Here is a 16,944-nt window from a genome sequence, read left to right as displayed (position 1 = left end):
CTCAATATCCAGGCCCCCGGAGTTGCTGATTATTTAAAATAGTTTGTAAAAAGAGAACGCTAAAATTTATATATTATCAGCATTCTTCAAAACAAAATATCAACGTACTCTACAAATTAAGCTAACAGCGTTGATGGTTGGTGATAATAATTTGTACTATCCTGTGATATGGTTGGCAAGACTAATTGTATTAAACTATTTTCAATGCGGGTCCTGGTATATGTGATTTTCAATACTAATGAGTATAAACATGGTTTTCTTATTTACAGGGTGAACGTGGCTTTGATGAACTCTGCCGAATTCGCACGCGCTTTCAGTTGCAGAAGCGGTAAGAAGATGAATCCGGAAAAGAAATGCGTGCTCTGGTAATAAACATCTTCCTTGAGAACTGAAGAATAAAGTCAGGAAAGAACACAGCGGTGGGTTTAGCGTTTTATTTCAACATGACAACATTACCAAGGAATATTCAGTATGTCCTATATTACTGAAACGGCAAGTATTTGTTAAATATTGGAAATTACTACAATCACGTATGCACTAGCATTTGTTCAGTTATTCTGGTATTTGACCCGATATAGGAGCGTACATACCCAATTAGAGCAAAGTGGGCTGGCCTTGGAAGACCCACAGCCCACATTGGAGGCACCTTGGGGCCCAAAGAATATTGCCACGCGCGTCGCTGAGTGAGCGCGTACGTGGCCGAATGGTTACCGTGCTTGGCTGTCGCGCGGAAGATATCGGGTCGATTTCAGGCAGCCGGATGTTGTAATATTTATTCTTTCTACTTGGCATTCTCGCCCATTTGAGAGCTTTATTGTATGATCAAGTTACGATTGTTCTACGCGCCGGACGTTCCAGGTCGAATGTTCCAGAGATTCACGCGGCTACAAAAAGATTCACGCGGCTACAAATCGAACGCTGGCGCGAGACTGACTCCGGCGTGGCAAGCCGGAGTCAGTCTCGCCCCAGCGTTCGATCCTGCTGTTACGCTAACTTCAAAGCCCGGGACAGTCTATATCTTCTGTCTTCTTTTTATTTTGGGGAGAAGTTCTTCCATGAAACGTTTAGTTTGTTTCAGTTTTCGCCGCCTCATCATTTGCCATTCGTGACATTTTGGTGGAGGTGCGGGGGATTGCATTGTATGCCCGTAAAGCATACTCCTCCGAAGGCACCCCGGCGAAGCGACGTGCTCAGCCCCGGAAGGCTACTTGTCGCCAAAGACACCGAAGTCCGAACAAGCCGTCGTACCAGAGGTCAATCCCCCGAACTTGGTCTCTTGCCCGAGAACCAGAAGAAGATCCCGTCCATGGCCACCCCACCCGTCGTCGTTCTGCCCGTCGCTCCGCTGACACCTGCTGCATTTGTGGACGAGGTCTACGAGGACGTTGAAGACTGGATCAACCAGTACAATCGCGTGGCCCGCCAAAACGGGTGGAGTGACGAACAGCGCCTGCAGAACCTATATTTCTTGCTTGAAAGTACTGCAAGGCGCTGTTTCAAAAACCACGAAGCCTTTCTCAATTGGTGGGACCTTTGAGAAAATGATCTGACGCGTACCTTCGCCAGTGAACACCGAAGAGAGGGCCGAACATAGACGTAGACTTCGCGGGGGCATCGGGGCTCGGGCCCCCCCGGTGAGATCGGGGGGGGGGGGGGGGGGGGGGCAAAGCATGCCCGGGCCATCATCCTTACCAAGACGCTGTTTATGTGCCATGTAACGAGCTTCTAGTAGTGGCATGCAATTAAAATAACGCCCACGTTGCCTTTATTGACAAAATACATGGGAAATGAAATCCCAGCGTGATTCCGTTAGCTTCAATCTCCAGTTCTGGCGGAACGATAACGCACCTCCCCCCCCCCCCCCCCCCCCCCCCCGGGAAAATGGAAAGCTTACGCCGGTGGGGCGGGAGATCTGCTACAATCAAGGGCCCAGGGCCCTAATAAGAACCTCATGAGCTTCACAGAAGACGTCCTGCACCTGAGCTCTCGCGCCGACCCTCAGGCCACCGAGGAAAAGAAGCTGCGTATTCTGATGCGTGGAGTGAAGGACATCTTCGGTGGACTCGAACGCAACCCACCGACGACCATTCATGATTTGTTACCGAGGCGACAAACATAGAGTGTGCCATCCTGGCAAGTGAGACCCACTACCAGCGGCACGCCGGCGTAGTTGCCTCCTCACCAGCGGCATTGGACCACTGCTCCAGCATGACTGGAATTCAGGAGATGTTTCGTGACGTCTTACGTGAGGAGCTAAAGAAGCTGCTGCCCATTGCTGGACGCCCGTCCTCACAGTCGGTCGCCGAGGTCGTCCGAGAGGAGGTTCACCGAGCCTTCGGACCAAAAGTTCCCAACTACACGACATCGCCAGAGAAACCGACGATGAGCTACGCCGCCATAACCCGACGACCGCCGCAAGCTAACCGCCAAGCCACGGCACCACACAGACGAGACCCACCGATGCCGTAGTATGCTCGACGCCAGGAAGGACAAGACCAGTACGTCCACCCGGAGCGACCTTCACCGAGAAAGACCGACGCCCGCTCTGTTACCACTCGGGGAAGCCGACGACGTCTACCGTGGATGTCCCTACCGTCGACTTGGGCTGCGTGGTTCCCACCGGAACGACCCACGCCAGAGGTACGGCGAACGCCCTCGCGACATCGAGCAGTACCGCCGACGCTCGCCCTCCTCAGCGTCGTCTCTCCGCCGTGAATCCCGCTCACCACCGCCACGACGTCCAGCGTTTCCAGCGTTACGACCCCGCCGAAAGAGCCTGTCTCACCTTCGTCGCCTTGAAAATTAAGTGCGGCAACGCCTGGAGGTGGCGTTGCCGAAGACGACCAAAGTAAAGAGCCTCTAAGAACGCCGGAGCGCTCCCACTCTCCCAAAGCCACGTATTGCAACGACGCACCTGGAACGGTGCCCAACAACCTGAAAGTTGCTATCGATGGCCACGATGCATCTGCCCTCGTGGACACCGGAGCAGACTACTCAGCCTGGAGTGGGACGCTCTCTCGCCGCTTGCGAAAACTTACTACACCCTGGCAAGTAACACAAATTCGAACCGCCAGAGTGCACCTTACTACGCGCGTCGGAACGTGCACTGCCCGAGTCGAGATTCACGGCGAGACGTGCCCTGTCAAATTTGTCGTTCTACAGACTGTGCCAGAGACATTATTCTAGCCATCGACTTTTGGTTTCAATACCGCGCCGTCATGAACCTTGGTGAGAATAGACTGACGCCTGTTTCACCTTCAGAGAAACCCCAAAGAGCATCAGCCGCCATCGGAGTCGCTGCCGACCACGTGAACCTGCCGCCACGATCAAGTGTTGTTATACCCATCGTGACCGATGCATGCGGTGGAATTGTTCTGGTAGCCACCCTTTAATTGCTCCTGGGAAGAGGAATAGGCGTCGCAAGAGGAGTAGCTCAACTTCAGGATGGGCGCACCGTAGTCGTCGTGACGAACTTCCGACAAGAAGCGCAACATCTCACTAAGGGCGCGGCTATGGGCCATGTCGAGGAACTCCGAAACTCCACCGAAATCGCCGCGATTACTGAAGAATCATCGCTGCCTCAGCAAGACTGTACGTCTCCAGCGCAGGTCGACATCGACCCTAAGCTTCCGGGCCCAAGACGATGGCAGCTGAGTGACCTCCTCGCCAAATACAGCAGCTGCTTCGCGATGTCGTCGAAGGTGCGCCAAACCGCCGTCACGAAGCATCGCAACGTTACCGACGACGACGCGCTCCCTGTGCACCGATTGCCGTACAGTCTCCGTAAAAGAAAGGGAGGTCGTTCAAGAGCGAGTGCAAGAAATGCTGAACGACGATATAATCCAGCCTTCAAGAAGTCTGTGGGCCTCTGCAGTCGTGCTGGTTAAGAAGGACGGAACGATTAGGTTCTGCGTGGACTGCAGCTGAACGCGGTAACGAAGAAACACGTCTCTCCACTCCCCCGGATTGATGACACGCTAGACCGGCTGCGCCCCTCTCGATACTTTTCATCAAAGGTCCTGAAGAGCGTCTACTGGCAGATCGAATTCGACGGACGGGACCGAGACAAGACACCTTTCTTCACGCCGGATGAACTATACGTGTTCAAGGTGATGCCCTCCGGACTATGCACAGCGCCAACAACTTTTCAGCGTGTCATGGACAACGTACTGGCAGGACTGAAGTGTCAGAGCTGTCTCGTCTAGCTTGATGACGTCGTAGTGTTATCAAGTGACTTCGACGTGCACGTGCGATGACTTCAAGCTGTTCTCTAAGCCATACAGACCGCCGGACTCACCCTCAAGCCGTCAAAGTGCCGGTGCGCCTATGACGACCTAACTTCCTAGGCCACGTGGTTAGCGACGTAGGCGTCCGCCAATGCCCCGAGAAAACTCGCGTCGTCGTGCATTTCCAGCGACCACAGACAAAAATGCCTTGCGAAGATCGCTTGGACTTTGCGCCTACTATCGATGCTTCGTTCGGGATTTTGCAAAGATTTCCGCACCGCTCAGAAAACTCACGACGGACGCCGAGAAGTTCGAATTGGTCGAGGAGCAACAGCATGCATTCGACGAGCTGAAGCAACGACTCCAGCCTTCTCCTGTTCTTAGACACTTCGATCAAGATGCGGAAATGGAGATTCATACGGGCGCAAGTAACGCACGTCTTGGCGCGGTACTGGTTCAAGTGCAAGAAGGCACCAAGCCAGTTATTGCCTACGCAAGTCGGACACTATCCAAAGCGGAGAGAAATTACTCTACGACTGAAAAGGAACGTCTTGCGGTCGTCTGGGGAATCACGAAGTTTCGCCCGTACTTATACGGGAGCCCTTTCCGCGTTATCATGGGTCACCACTCGCTCTGCTGGCTTACGAATATAAAGGATCCTTCAGCATGTCTTGCTCGATATAGTCTCCGACTGCAGGAATTAAACATGACTGGGGTATACAAGTCAGGCCGCAAGCACAGCGACGCGGATTGCCTGCCCAGAGCCCCTGTCGAGACATCTCCCGGTACCAGCGACGACGATGACGGCGAGTGTTTTCTAAGCGCAGTGAACACCGACGACATGACGCGACGTCAGAGAGATGCTGAGTTGCGCGCGCTAATTGAGTACCTCGAAGGACAAAGTTGTACTATTCCCCATGTCTTATCGAGAGCCCTGCCGACCTTTGCCATTCGACAAGATGTACTTTACAAGGAGAGCTTCGGAGACAACAGCTCACCATGGCTGCTGGTAATCCCTGCCGATTGTCGAGATGCGATTTTCCAACCCTGCCACGACGACCCAACAGCTAGGCTCCTTAGCCACAGCGGGATGCTCGCCAGGATTCGGGAAAATAACTACTGGCCAAAGCTACCGAAGACCATTCACCTCTACACTCAATCATGCCACGAACGTCAGAGACTCAAGAAACCACCGACGAAGCCGTCAGGACTTCTGCATTTGACGGCTACCCCGTCCACGGTGTTCCAGCAAATCGGAATGGATTTACTGGGCCGTTTTCTGCCGTCAACATCGGGAAACCGCTGGGTAATCGATGCCACAGATTGTTTCAACCGATACGCCGAAACCAAAGCCCTTCCTTCCGGGACCGCCGTTGAAGTCGCCAAGTTTTTCAACGAGTCTATTGTCCTCCGGCACGGTGCCCTGAAGTTCTTATTACAGACCGTGAATCATCGTTCATGGCTGAGCTGACGCATTCTTCGTCTCAGTAGCACCAGCCACCGTCGAACCTTAAGCAACGCAGAAGGCAACATTACACCTGAACAGGGCCATTTGAGAAAATAAAGCAGGAATTGGCGGTGAAGATCAAACATTCAAAAACAAACTATTTTTAATGTAGCACTTTCTAAATCTATTAAAAGTGACCAACAAAACATTTTGGCGTTAATGAAAAAAAAAGACGTACTGGAAAAACTACAGCAAGGATAGGAAAATAGTACAAGCTTTCAATGGGTACTTTCAAAGTGTGTTGAATGCAAAAAATGAACACAAGGTACAAAACCAGTTAGTCAGCTGTAGCATGGTTTTGTCCATTTCAGTGGAAAGGGTTTTGACCATGCCCTCTAAGCTGAAAGTTAAAAAGGGCTGAGGTCCGGATAATCTCCTTGATGCTTTTTTGAAGCGCTACACCGTGCAGTTGGTTTAATATTTAGCTAATATTTTCAAGTTTCGTTAGTCACTGGTGAATTGCCTAACGAATGGAACAGAGCTCAAGTAATACCGATTTACAAAAAAGGAGATACATATTTAGTGTGAAATTATTGGCCAGTATCAATGACTTGTACTTGTTGCAAGTTACTAGAACACCGTAGCAGACGATTTCATTAAAAGTTTTTTCTTGAGCTGATAGGGCATCTTATCGCCCAAGCAGCATGGATTTATGAAGCGAATATCTACCGTCACACAACTTGTAACGACAGTTCTTCAGTTTTCCGCAGTACTTGATGACATGGGGGCGAGTTGATGTAATTTTTTTTTCGTAGGGCCTTTGACAATGTACTACTTGGGAAACTGACATATAAGCTAGAACGTTTATATTTGCCTTCTTATATTATCATATGGATTGCAGCATATTTAAGAAATATAACTCTGTTGGTGTGGACGGTCATTTTTCCGAGGTTCTTGCTGTCACATCTGATGTACCTCAGGAGACTGTTAGGGCATTTGCTTCTCCTAATATCTGTAAATGATCCCGCTGAAATGGTGCTGCAGTTGGTTTCGATAAAGTTGTTCGCGGACGACTGTATTATATTTAAAGACATTAACTCTAGTGACGATCATGTTGCACTTAAAGAATATATCTTTGAAATTGAAAAAAATGTTGGGAAAATTGAGACATCAACTTGAAGCTCAAGAAAACTGTTTTCGAGAGTTACAAGGAAAATAAGTATTAGTTCAGTTGTGTAACGCTTACTTAGCTGTGATACTCCATAAGTTACAAGCTGTCCATATTTAGGCGTCACCAATACTAATTCCTTAACATGGTCAACACATATCTCGAATATTTCTTCGCAGCGTTCTGAAAAATATGTTTTCTAAAGCGTAACCTGAAACACGTCCCTAGTAACATCAGGCGTCTTGCAAATGACATATTAATTAGTACGAAACTTGAGTACCCTATTGGAAAAACGTACAAGAAATAAACCTGCCGCTTTTACAATTCTGGTATGACACCACCATAATTTCTTGGTATTATGTATGCAGCTAGTTTGGTTTGGCGTTCTGCATAACTGGAGATACCGGCACCGCTATGGCTCCGGGTCTGTCTATACTGGCAGCCAGTTTGCTTGCCGATATGATTCCGTGTGGCTGGTATGATTTTGCGTCCGATGACGTAGGCGACCGCCTTCTTTCCAACGAAACGCTTACACCACAGGACCACCGGTATAACTAAATCATACATGCAGAAAGACGACCGCCATCTTCCACAAAAACGTCCATCGTTCACCTCCGGTATCGTACATACACCATGTATGTCGAAAAAGAACATAAGCCGCGTTTACATGAATGCGACTTAGTCGCATTGAATCCAGTTGCCGCATTCAATATATGATCATGTAAACGGCATAATGCGCAAAGCGCATCGCATTTTGGAACGGGAAGGACAATCGCAAGGCGCTCGCTGCAGGAGCGAGTGAACAGCTGAGAACATGGCGGCGGCCAACCTCGTCAGCGGCGCGGAGAGCGGTCCCGCAATTTTGTTTCCCGAGAACAAACGCAAGCTTTTGTGGCGATCATAAGTAAGCGGAATATAGCGGAGCTGCTCGGTGAGGGCGGCCCCGTCCAAACCTTTGCGAAGTACGACTTGCGCGTCCGAAGGGGTCACAATGGCTTCAGTGCAAGCACGAATGACACCCGAGAGCTCCGAGCACTGTAGAGCACTGCATGGTAGCGCAGAACGAGCAGCTCCTACTTCGGTGCCGTTCCTGGCTGCGCAAGAGCCTCTCGGACTCGGGGTCCGGTTGGTCCTGTCGCGATCGGCGAGGTCTGGCGCGGCGAAACACGGAGGCTTCCTCAAAGCGTGGGCACACACGTCGCCTCTCGTTCAGAGTGAACCGGCGGCCCGGCCTGGAGTCCTAAACGCCTTGGTTTTGATGCTTCTTCCGTCTCGCAACTTCTTCCACAGCACCGAAGACAGCGGACACGATCTTTACTTTCACTGAATGCGTCGAAAGGACTCCACGTGCGATGCACCGGAAAACGTGGTGCGGCTGGTGCCGGAACGGAACTGCGGAACTTCGAGCTTTGAGTTAACGTGCACAGCAAGAAACCGATCGTAACACCAAGCCGCGGATACCGCATCGCCGGTCGACAGCGGCAAACGGCCCGTTGCTCGTACTCGGCAAACTCGGCGTCTTTTCGTGGCCCCTCGCGTCCTCGCAACCAGCCACAAACTCACCAGCCCGCAACCGTAGCGACCGTAGCCGGCGTTGGAGAAAACCGAAACCGAAACCGAAACTTAAGGCTTCCGCCCAGTGGCTTCGGTGCTTCCGCTGCCGCGGCTTTTCTAAGTTCGCGGCTTCCACTTCCGGTCGTCGCGGAGATGGCGAACAATGGCGAAGATAGCGCGATGTGGTTCGTTGGCTCGTTTACGGTTACGGGACAGATGTTTTGCGGTCCGTTTCTACTGCGTCTCTGGTTCTAAACTCGACGGCGCCTCTCATAGTTCAACCAGGTGTGGTCGGCCTGGGTCAGCGGGGCCGGCTCGCCTCGTCCGATCTCCGGACCGCCGGCGACTTCCGAGTTCTTTAGGCCTGGGATCCGAAGGCGTCTGTCTCCGTGAAACGGTAAGCGAATCTCGTCCCGTTTTCGTTCTACTTTTAAATTACGTTTGGTGCGCTACTGTGTAAGCATGCGTGCCAAGTGTTCGTGACAATTTTGAACTAGAATAATTGTGCTTCATTGCGGTTTGTCATTTACCGCAAATGTAAATCGAGCAATGAACGAGGAGCCATGCTTGAAAACGATGTATGTACGATGTTAACTTCTACCTGTGCGGCTTTAAAGAAAGTCAAGACTGGTTACGGTTGGATGCGAGGCTGGTCCCAATGCAATGTTAAGCACTTCGAGCGCCTTTCTGAACGGCATGTAAGCAATATAGCGATCAACGAGACGAGCGACGGCGAGAAGCTACGAGTGCCGGCGCCGAGCGACGAAGATTTCTCACTCCCGCTGCTTGCGCCGCTCGGTTCTTGGGCTTCTAGAAAACGTCGCTCATCGCCTTGGTCGCTCGCACCAATCGCTTTCATAATGTATGTGTCGTCGCGCGGCCGTGTTTATTCGAATATAAGTCGACCTTTTTTTTTTTCTTTTTTTTTTTTCGGAAATTGTGACTAAAGAATTTCGACACCTGTATTCGCGACCAAATTTTGCGACCCTACCGGAGGCATGAAGCTATCGAGTCACCGAGCCGGCGTTGCCGTAGAGCCGCGCCGCTTCTTGTTTCAAAAAGCTTTTGGTAACCGAAATGGCTCGCCGCCCGCGGTGGCCCGTGCCGCTCCTCGGGCGTCAGATGTCGACATCGCGCCTCTAGCGTTCCCCTTCCTGGGCAACGGGGAAGGAGAGGAACGCGATGCGCCACGCACTTTACCCTCCATCCTTGCAAACGCGCACACACAAAAAAAAAAAAAAAAAAAAAAAGTTACTTTTGTTAGTTGCTTGAGGCGGCTCGGCTCGCGTGTTGCTCATGGCGACACGGCGGCTTTGCTTGCGTCTTTGTAGTTTGTCTTCCGTCGCTTCGCACCTTCTTTCGTTTCCTGTCGTCATTTTACAACGGTGTCAGTGAAGTATTGCTGCGAATACGCGAGGATGTCTACCCAGCTGAAGAAGCTTCGGACGACGATGACATGTCCAGAAGTTCTGACGGTGATGAAGTTTTTGGCATCGCCCCGTGATTTAGCTGAGAGTGATGTAAATAAGGGTTTGTTTCTTTCTTTTGCCCAAAATTTCCCCTGTTCTTAAAAATAAAAAAAAGTCGACCTATATTTGAATTACTTTTTTTTTATTCTCTATGGACCCAGTAAATAGGGTTCGACCTATTTTCGAGTAAATACGGTAACTTTAATTCTTATTTTGGTTTACGTCGGACGCAACTCGAATGCTTGACAGTTACGTTGGGCGTAACTTTAATTTTTATTTCGGGTTCCGTCGGACGTAACGTTGGACACTCCGTTACACTTAAGGAAAATAGGGGCTGCTGGTTCATCATATAAACCAACCATTTGTGTTTAATTAAAATGCATCACTGACCTCAAAAAAAAAATGATACTGCTATCCTAGAGTTTATGCTATAGGAATGTAGCGCTTCAGATAAATTTGTTAATTTTTACTTTTAGTCCCTGCCCCCTCCAGATGCAACATCTGGCCTAAAGCAGTGTTCCGGATATCCTTCCAAGACCTCAGGCGGGTCGTCATTCAATCCATGAGTCGGCGGCGTCTCATGGGCGTGTTGCTGTTGCTTACTGGATGGTGCTACCGAGGGAAGAGTGGTCATGCTTGGGAAAGCCAAGTATGGCCGCCGTAAGTATACATATTGTCTTTACCTTTGCTGGAATCCACTTTTAAGAAATGCACAGTTCGCATGTGTGCATCTCTCAATGTTTCCACAGTCGGCTGTGTGTTTTTTTGTTTTTTTTTTAGTGCTCCAACTCTGCTAGTGCTAGTTTCTCTAGATCATGCAAATGGGATGCAACACTAAACCACATATGCTCTCGCAACAAGCAGTGCTGTGCAGAAGCACAGTGGAATTTACTCTAGCTTTATAATGCAGCACAAAATAGTTGACTCCAAGTATAGCTACTTTTGTGACCCCGTTTAACCAAAAGCTCTGCCGAAACAAACTTGCCGCCTTATAGGTAGTGCAAAAGAATCTCGCGTGCCTAACCTGGAGAAGGGCATTTTTTTTATAGGTCAATTTTTTCTTAAACCAATACCTTCAGCCTCCTTGAAATGTTAACATCATGTGACACACGGAAGAACAGTAAACTCTTTAATGTTGGCGAACCTTTAATTTTCGCGGCCTTTAATTTTGCAGAATTCAGTGGCTGCGATTATGTGCTCTGTGACCGATTCGAGAAGAAATAGGGGCCACGAAGATAAGGGGGTTTTACTGTACATCGGAGGAAAGAGGAAGTCACTTTTGTTTGTATGCAAGAGTAAAACCAACAACAACAATCATGGTGTCGACACTTTGTGAGCCTATCTGTGTCTATTGAATGATATCAATTTTGTTTTAGTTCGTTAAACATTGTTACCTGTACACTGTGGGATGTCGTCTTCAACACGAGCAGTGGTTTTCCCTGAAGTAGGCAGCATGGACGCGTGCCGCAGCGCAACATAGTTCATTTGCAGGTGGTACCGCAGGATGAAGGATGGTTGGCACAATATGGGGGAATCACAATTCAATGTTCTACCTCGGGCGTAGACAAGATTTGCTCATTCTAAATCATTTTGTCTAAAAATCGGGGATTTGCGATGAATGTACCCGCATGGTTGGAAGGGCCAGACAAGCCTTGTGAGCGCTTCGTTTTCTAGCGTCTCAGTCCTGAACCCACTCACGCACCACATGTGTAGATGTTCCAATACATGGGACCACTTATTTGGAAAATGGTGAATGGCAACTGTTATCTTTATCAGACTTCTGTATTATGGTCAAAGTTGGACTGGATATTTGCAATACTTTTTCTCACTTAAAAATATGTCATACTAAAATATGTAGAATAGCCGATGACAAAAAGAGAATGGCTGGGCGTCCTCCAGCACGTGCTTGTGCTTTTTACCCCACTTTGGACAGATGTGCTCGCTCCAGGCTCATGAGGCGCTGAAACGTCATCGAAGGTAGCAGACGGGCTGGTGGTGGAACAACGGAGACTTCTCCCTTCCTTCCTCATGCTGTCAGTGAGCGTGTACCTCTATACTCTAACTTAGCTTAACCTGCACAGAGCTGAGGAGAATAGGCTTGGCGAGTGCCCTTACTGCATATGCATTTGTACAGCTGAGGCACTTTCTGAATCAAGAACATTGTGTATCTTACCTTCAAAAACACATCATTTTGGGGGTGCAAGAGGAATTGTGAGGCATATCTTTGTTTGCATTGTCCTATTACGTATCGCAGGCACGTAGCCAGGGGGAAGCTTATGAGGCCCGCCCCCCCCCCCCCCGATATCTTCCATTTTGCATGGGTCCTCCTCTCCCCCCTCCCCCTCATACAGCATTTTGTTATGAGTGGGCCCCCCCTGAAACAAAATCCTGGCTACGTGCCTGACGCATCGACTCCAACTTAATGCGGAGTCGACCCACCTTGTTAATAAATTTAATGCCTGCCAGGTAATTTGTTTTGCATTCAGTTAATATATCAGTATTCAGTTAGGTATCCCAAGTCATTAGTCGTTGAGATGCAGTCTCTCTGTAAGTCAGTCATGTTTAACATTCATAAAACTGCTTGTCAAATAATGGCACTGTCGAGCACATGTACTCGGCTCGAGCAATCGCTGTCCACTAGCTGGTTGTGTGGATACAGGCAGCAAACATCCCGGTTGAAACGTCCTTCCTCGCAATGTAGCTCAAGACTAGGTCAGGGCCCCACTCAGAAACGTCTATACTTTGCATCTCTTTAAGCTGGACCACTTTTTACACTACAAGCCATTGAAGCAAAAACAGTGTGACACATGATTATAAGCTCGACGTACCATGGCGTCCAACTTGAAGGTCACATGGCTTGCAGCTTCTGCCGTGGTTAACTTTAAACTGAGATAGTTTGGAATAATGCTCTCGGTTTTTAGTGTTGCCCGGCACGGTTAACAATTTGGTGATATAGTGCTGCATTGAAAAATCTGCATTCGTGACTGTATCACCTTATGAATGCATACTAGCTATTAAACTCTCCATTCTGCAGAGAAATGAAATGCACTTTGCTTCCAATTGCAGCTACTTCTGGAACTTCATGGTATGAAGCACCTTATGGCTGCAAGCTCTGACCGATCTTGTTCTCTGGTCTGCGCAGGCCCATTGCAGGGAGTCACTCCGAGAGCCCCACCAGAGGTTCCTGCCCGTGGTCGTTCTAAATTTTTTTCTTGTAGGTATGCATCCTTTCTGTCTTTCCCTAATGTACTCGGGCATTTTCTTTTCATTGTCGCAGATTTGCCTCAAAATTGGTTCAGCACAGAAATGGATGCTGTACAACCGTATCCCGCATATTTTGTTCAAGATAACTTTTCTTTGCGAAAGCTAGATTTTTTTATAAAGGTTAGTTTTTTTTGTTTTTATTTACAAATTTATTTGAGTTTCCATGGGCAACACTAAGACGTTATGCCAAGGGCAAGGACAAGTTCGCTGCTCTAACTTGTTCTCAACTGATTGCAAGAAATTTTGTTAATGTCGTGAAACCTCTTTCCAGCACTTGCTTTGCAGCATGGAAACAAATTATACATGGGACATACTCTTTTTTAGACTGCTTGCTCATTCTGCAGGTCTGCCTTCTATAGATGTCGTGCTACTGGAGAGCAGGCGAATTCGATTGTTGGTTTTGCCATTGCTTTTTTTTAGCTGTTGTCTTAATAGTTCTTGTAAATTTAAAAATTTTCCTAAAAAGCAAGTCGGCAAGAATATCTAGTTTGACTAGTTAGCTGGAAATAATGATCTAGTACCCTTTAGTCAGTAAAATAGATAGTGTATGCCGCTGTTAGTGTCAAGTTGAGATGCACGCTTTTTAGGCATTTTGCGCAGAGTGGTACCCATTTTTATTGGTTAGCCTCTTGGTGCGCCAACTAAACTCTTTCTATCCAGACACCTGCCCTTTGCTTTTATTTGGCAGGCTCTGGCAATAAAATAATATAGTGTTATTCCTCGGTGGCTTAAAAACCTAAAGAAAGAAGTTTCTCCATGTTTAAACGCAAAGTTTTAGAAAGGCAAAAATGAATTAAGCCAGTAGCAGACGACACATAGCCTCAACAGTGCTCCGCGCCAACAGCGTTGCGTCAAAATAGTGGTCGTCTCTTTTTTGCTGCCTTCTCTCTCCCTCCTTCGGCGCTCTCCTCCCTTTCCTCCTTTCCGCCACCTTTGTCACCACACCCACTGGCTAAACTCTCCCACTATACGGCTCTGCATTGCAATAGTAGTTTTTTTATAGTCTTTAGAGTTAAATGTGAATATTTGACAGAAATCTCCCAGGTTGGGGTGAAAGAGGGTTAAATGAATGCTTATAATTAGAATGCAATTAAATGCAAAGGTGCAAGCGAGCTGGACAAGAATGATGAAAATAATCCCTGGAGAAGGGGAACAAGAGGGACAAAGTCACCTAGCTGTGTTTGGAGATTTGTGTTTGTCCTTTGTCCCTCTTGTTCCCCTTCTCCAGGGATTATTTTCATCAAATGAATGCATTTGATCATTCGCCTTAATTCAGTACCCATCATTTCAAGGCCTGTGTGGCCTTGTCCTGGGGTGTGTCTATGACTGTGGCTGTGAAGGAGCAGTTTTTTAATAGGTACAAGTACAAAGTATAAAAGCAAAAGGATCTATGTGCTGATCACGAAAGAATATGCTAGCCATTCTAATGTAGCTCTGCCAAGTACTTGATTGTGATTTGTTTTTATTTCCACCTACTTGTTGCCTCAAGATCTGGGGATCCTAGTGGCCACAAGCTTGGACTCAATCTTCTTCTGTGGTCCGGCCAGGACCATGGGGGAGGTAATCCCAGCAACAAGAGCATCACAGTATCTCCCTGCCTGTGACTTTCGATTAGCATCACGACAAGGGCGTGCTCATGCCACCAAGTGTTAGGTATGCTACTCGAAATAAGCATTCTTACCTATTCTTGAAGTGAAACAGCAAAAGCACTGCCAAGCCTAAAATGCAAAAAACATTCAAATCTCGGGTTGGATGGAGTTCCAATTACAAAAAGGCGTCTGCAGACATGATTCACATGTGAACTTAAAGCCCACGGATGTAGGTTCGACGGAGTCACAGAAATAACTTCCCGCAGATGGCTTCGCTAGAACTATACCCAAACAAATTCTTAAAATAATCATTGTGTTACGTTGGTGTCATCAATCTTATGTACCTACCCCACCCAGCAGTCGGGAGATTTGAAATATAAAAAAATGGGAACTTGCACATTGTCAGCTCTGCAAAGATAATATATTGAACCGAGCATAGCACGTTCAACTTAAGAAAGCAATTCAGTGCAGGCCTAGTTTTAAGGTTCACATATTTGTTACTGCCCTTCATAATGAAGTAAAAACTGCTGAAGTTGTGGCCCACTACAGGCTTTCTATTAGTGTTAAAAAGTGTTATGGCAGTTTAAACAGCTCGCTCCAAATATTTTCTAGAAATGCATAGGTTTATGGAAATTATTATGTGGATGTTTGCAGACAGTCATGGTGAGACCAATCTTTAGTGCCAAGTGTTCCACTTATTCAGAGTTGGTTGAGTCTGTAAATATTGTAGGTCGCAAATTAAATTTTTATGGTATGCAATGGGCACAATCATACGTAATGACTAGCTCTACCTAGGGGAACTTTATACGTTTACTACGGCAAGATGGTTTCGCAAAACTAAGTATTTAGTTTATTCAACTCCTCCACTAACCTTATCTCTAGAAACTTTTTATATTCTTTACGATGCTGAGTTAGGATTCTGGAAGTATTTTTCCTAGAACTACGCTGGACATTTCCAGTTGATAATTTTTCTCGCAAAGCATTCGAGAGAGCCAAACCCTATAATATACGGATGGAGTTCCAGAATGATGCGACTGGCAGTTTGAAACATTCGGCACTGTAACAGTAATAATGCCATGTCATTTGCCTATGTAATGCTCATTTTCGCAGATCAAACTGCTTTTTCCGTCTGCACTCATTTTCAGTGGACTCATTCAGCGAACTCGCACCCGAGACTGCAGCGCTGGGTTCTGCGAAGTAATTTGAATGAATATAGATGCAACAGGTTTCTTTGAGTGTGCGTCTAACACGTATTCTTCACATTGAATCTGCTACTGTATTTATGACCGTGTCCTTAAATGTATCCACATTCCAACTTATTTTTATTTTGACGTTTGAGTTTTCTTCAGTACTTTTCTCAACATCTGTGCTTGTTGAGCCGTACTCAAGACCATACATCTTGTCTTTTCCTATTACATTAATATATAAAACTGTTGATGCCGAGTGAGAATTCAAGGTACCGAATCTGTCGTGCGAGTTAAATAAGAACCAATAGAAAGCTGTATAAAGAAAATTTTGTTAAAGGAGGCTGTATAAGCATTAAAATAGCACATGCCATGCTAAAAAAAAAATACAAATTCTTGTTAGGTATGCAAGGATGACACTGCTGTGCTGTTTCTGATGTGTCACAAAAAAAATCAGTGCCATACAGTGTTCCTTATGGAAGTACAAACTGTCGAATTCAAAGCCCAGAAGTTTTATTCAAGAATGTTCCTCAATACAAATGTATTTAGAGATCTGAGCCACTGACTCATACATGACTATGTGGCGAACATTCATTTTCATGTGCATTATAGTTTACAAGGTCAAGTCTGCATTGATTTATTGCATTCATGCTGAAACTGGGAGGGGTTCTCTGGGTATGAATAAAGATATAAACATTTCTTAAAATCAAAACATTTGAGAACAGACTATACGGCTCTGCATTGCAGTAGTAGTTTTATTTGTAGTCTTTACAGTTGAATGTGAATATTTGACAGAAGTCTCTCAGGTTGGGGCGAAAGAGGGTTAAATGAATGCATTTGATCATTCGCCTTAATTCGGTGCCCATCATTTTAACGCCTACGTGGCCTTGTCCTGGGGGGTGACTGTGACTAAAATAAGAGGATCTATGTGCTGATCACGAAAGAATATGCTAGCCATTCTAATGTAGCTCTGCCAAGTACTTGATTGTGATTTGTTTTTATTTTCAGCTACTTGGGTGCCTCAAGATCTGGAGATCCTAGTG

At 47.2% G+C, this 16,944-nt stretch overlaps 1 protein-coding gene across 1 annotated transcript in view; it reads left to right on the top strand.

Annotated features, from left to right (window-relative positions):
• LOC115332176 (neprilysin-1-like) overlaps positions 1 to 369 on the top strand; it is an 82,377-nt gene extending 82,008 nt beyond the window's left edge. Inside the window, exon 20 of the mRNA XM_029994532.2 lies at positions 270 to 369. Coding sequence (XP_029850392.2) covers positions 270 to 369 — 100 coding nt within the window. The remainder of the gene's footprint in view (positions 1 to 269) is intronic.
• The last annotated feature ends 16,575 nt before the right edge of the window (positions 370 to 16,944 follow it).

Source organism: Ixodes scapularis, unplaced genomic scaffold (genome assembly GCF_016920785.2).
Source record: "Ixodes scapularis isolate PalLabHiFi unplaced genomic scaffold, ASM1692078v2 PGA_scaffold13__105_contigs__length_92229423, whole genome shotgun sequence".
In the NCBI taxonomy this organism is placed as follows: domain Eukaryota; kingdom Metazoa; phylum Arthropoda; class Arachnida; order Ixodida; family Ixodidae; genus Ixodes; species Ixodes scapularis.
Note: the sequence above shows the minus strand (reverse complement) of the source record. Positions and strands in the feature narration are given on the sequence as shown.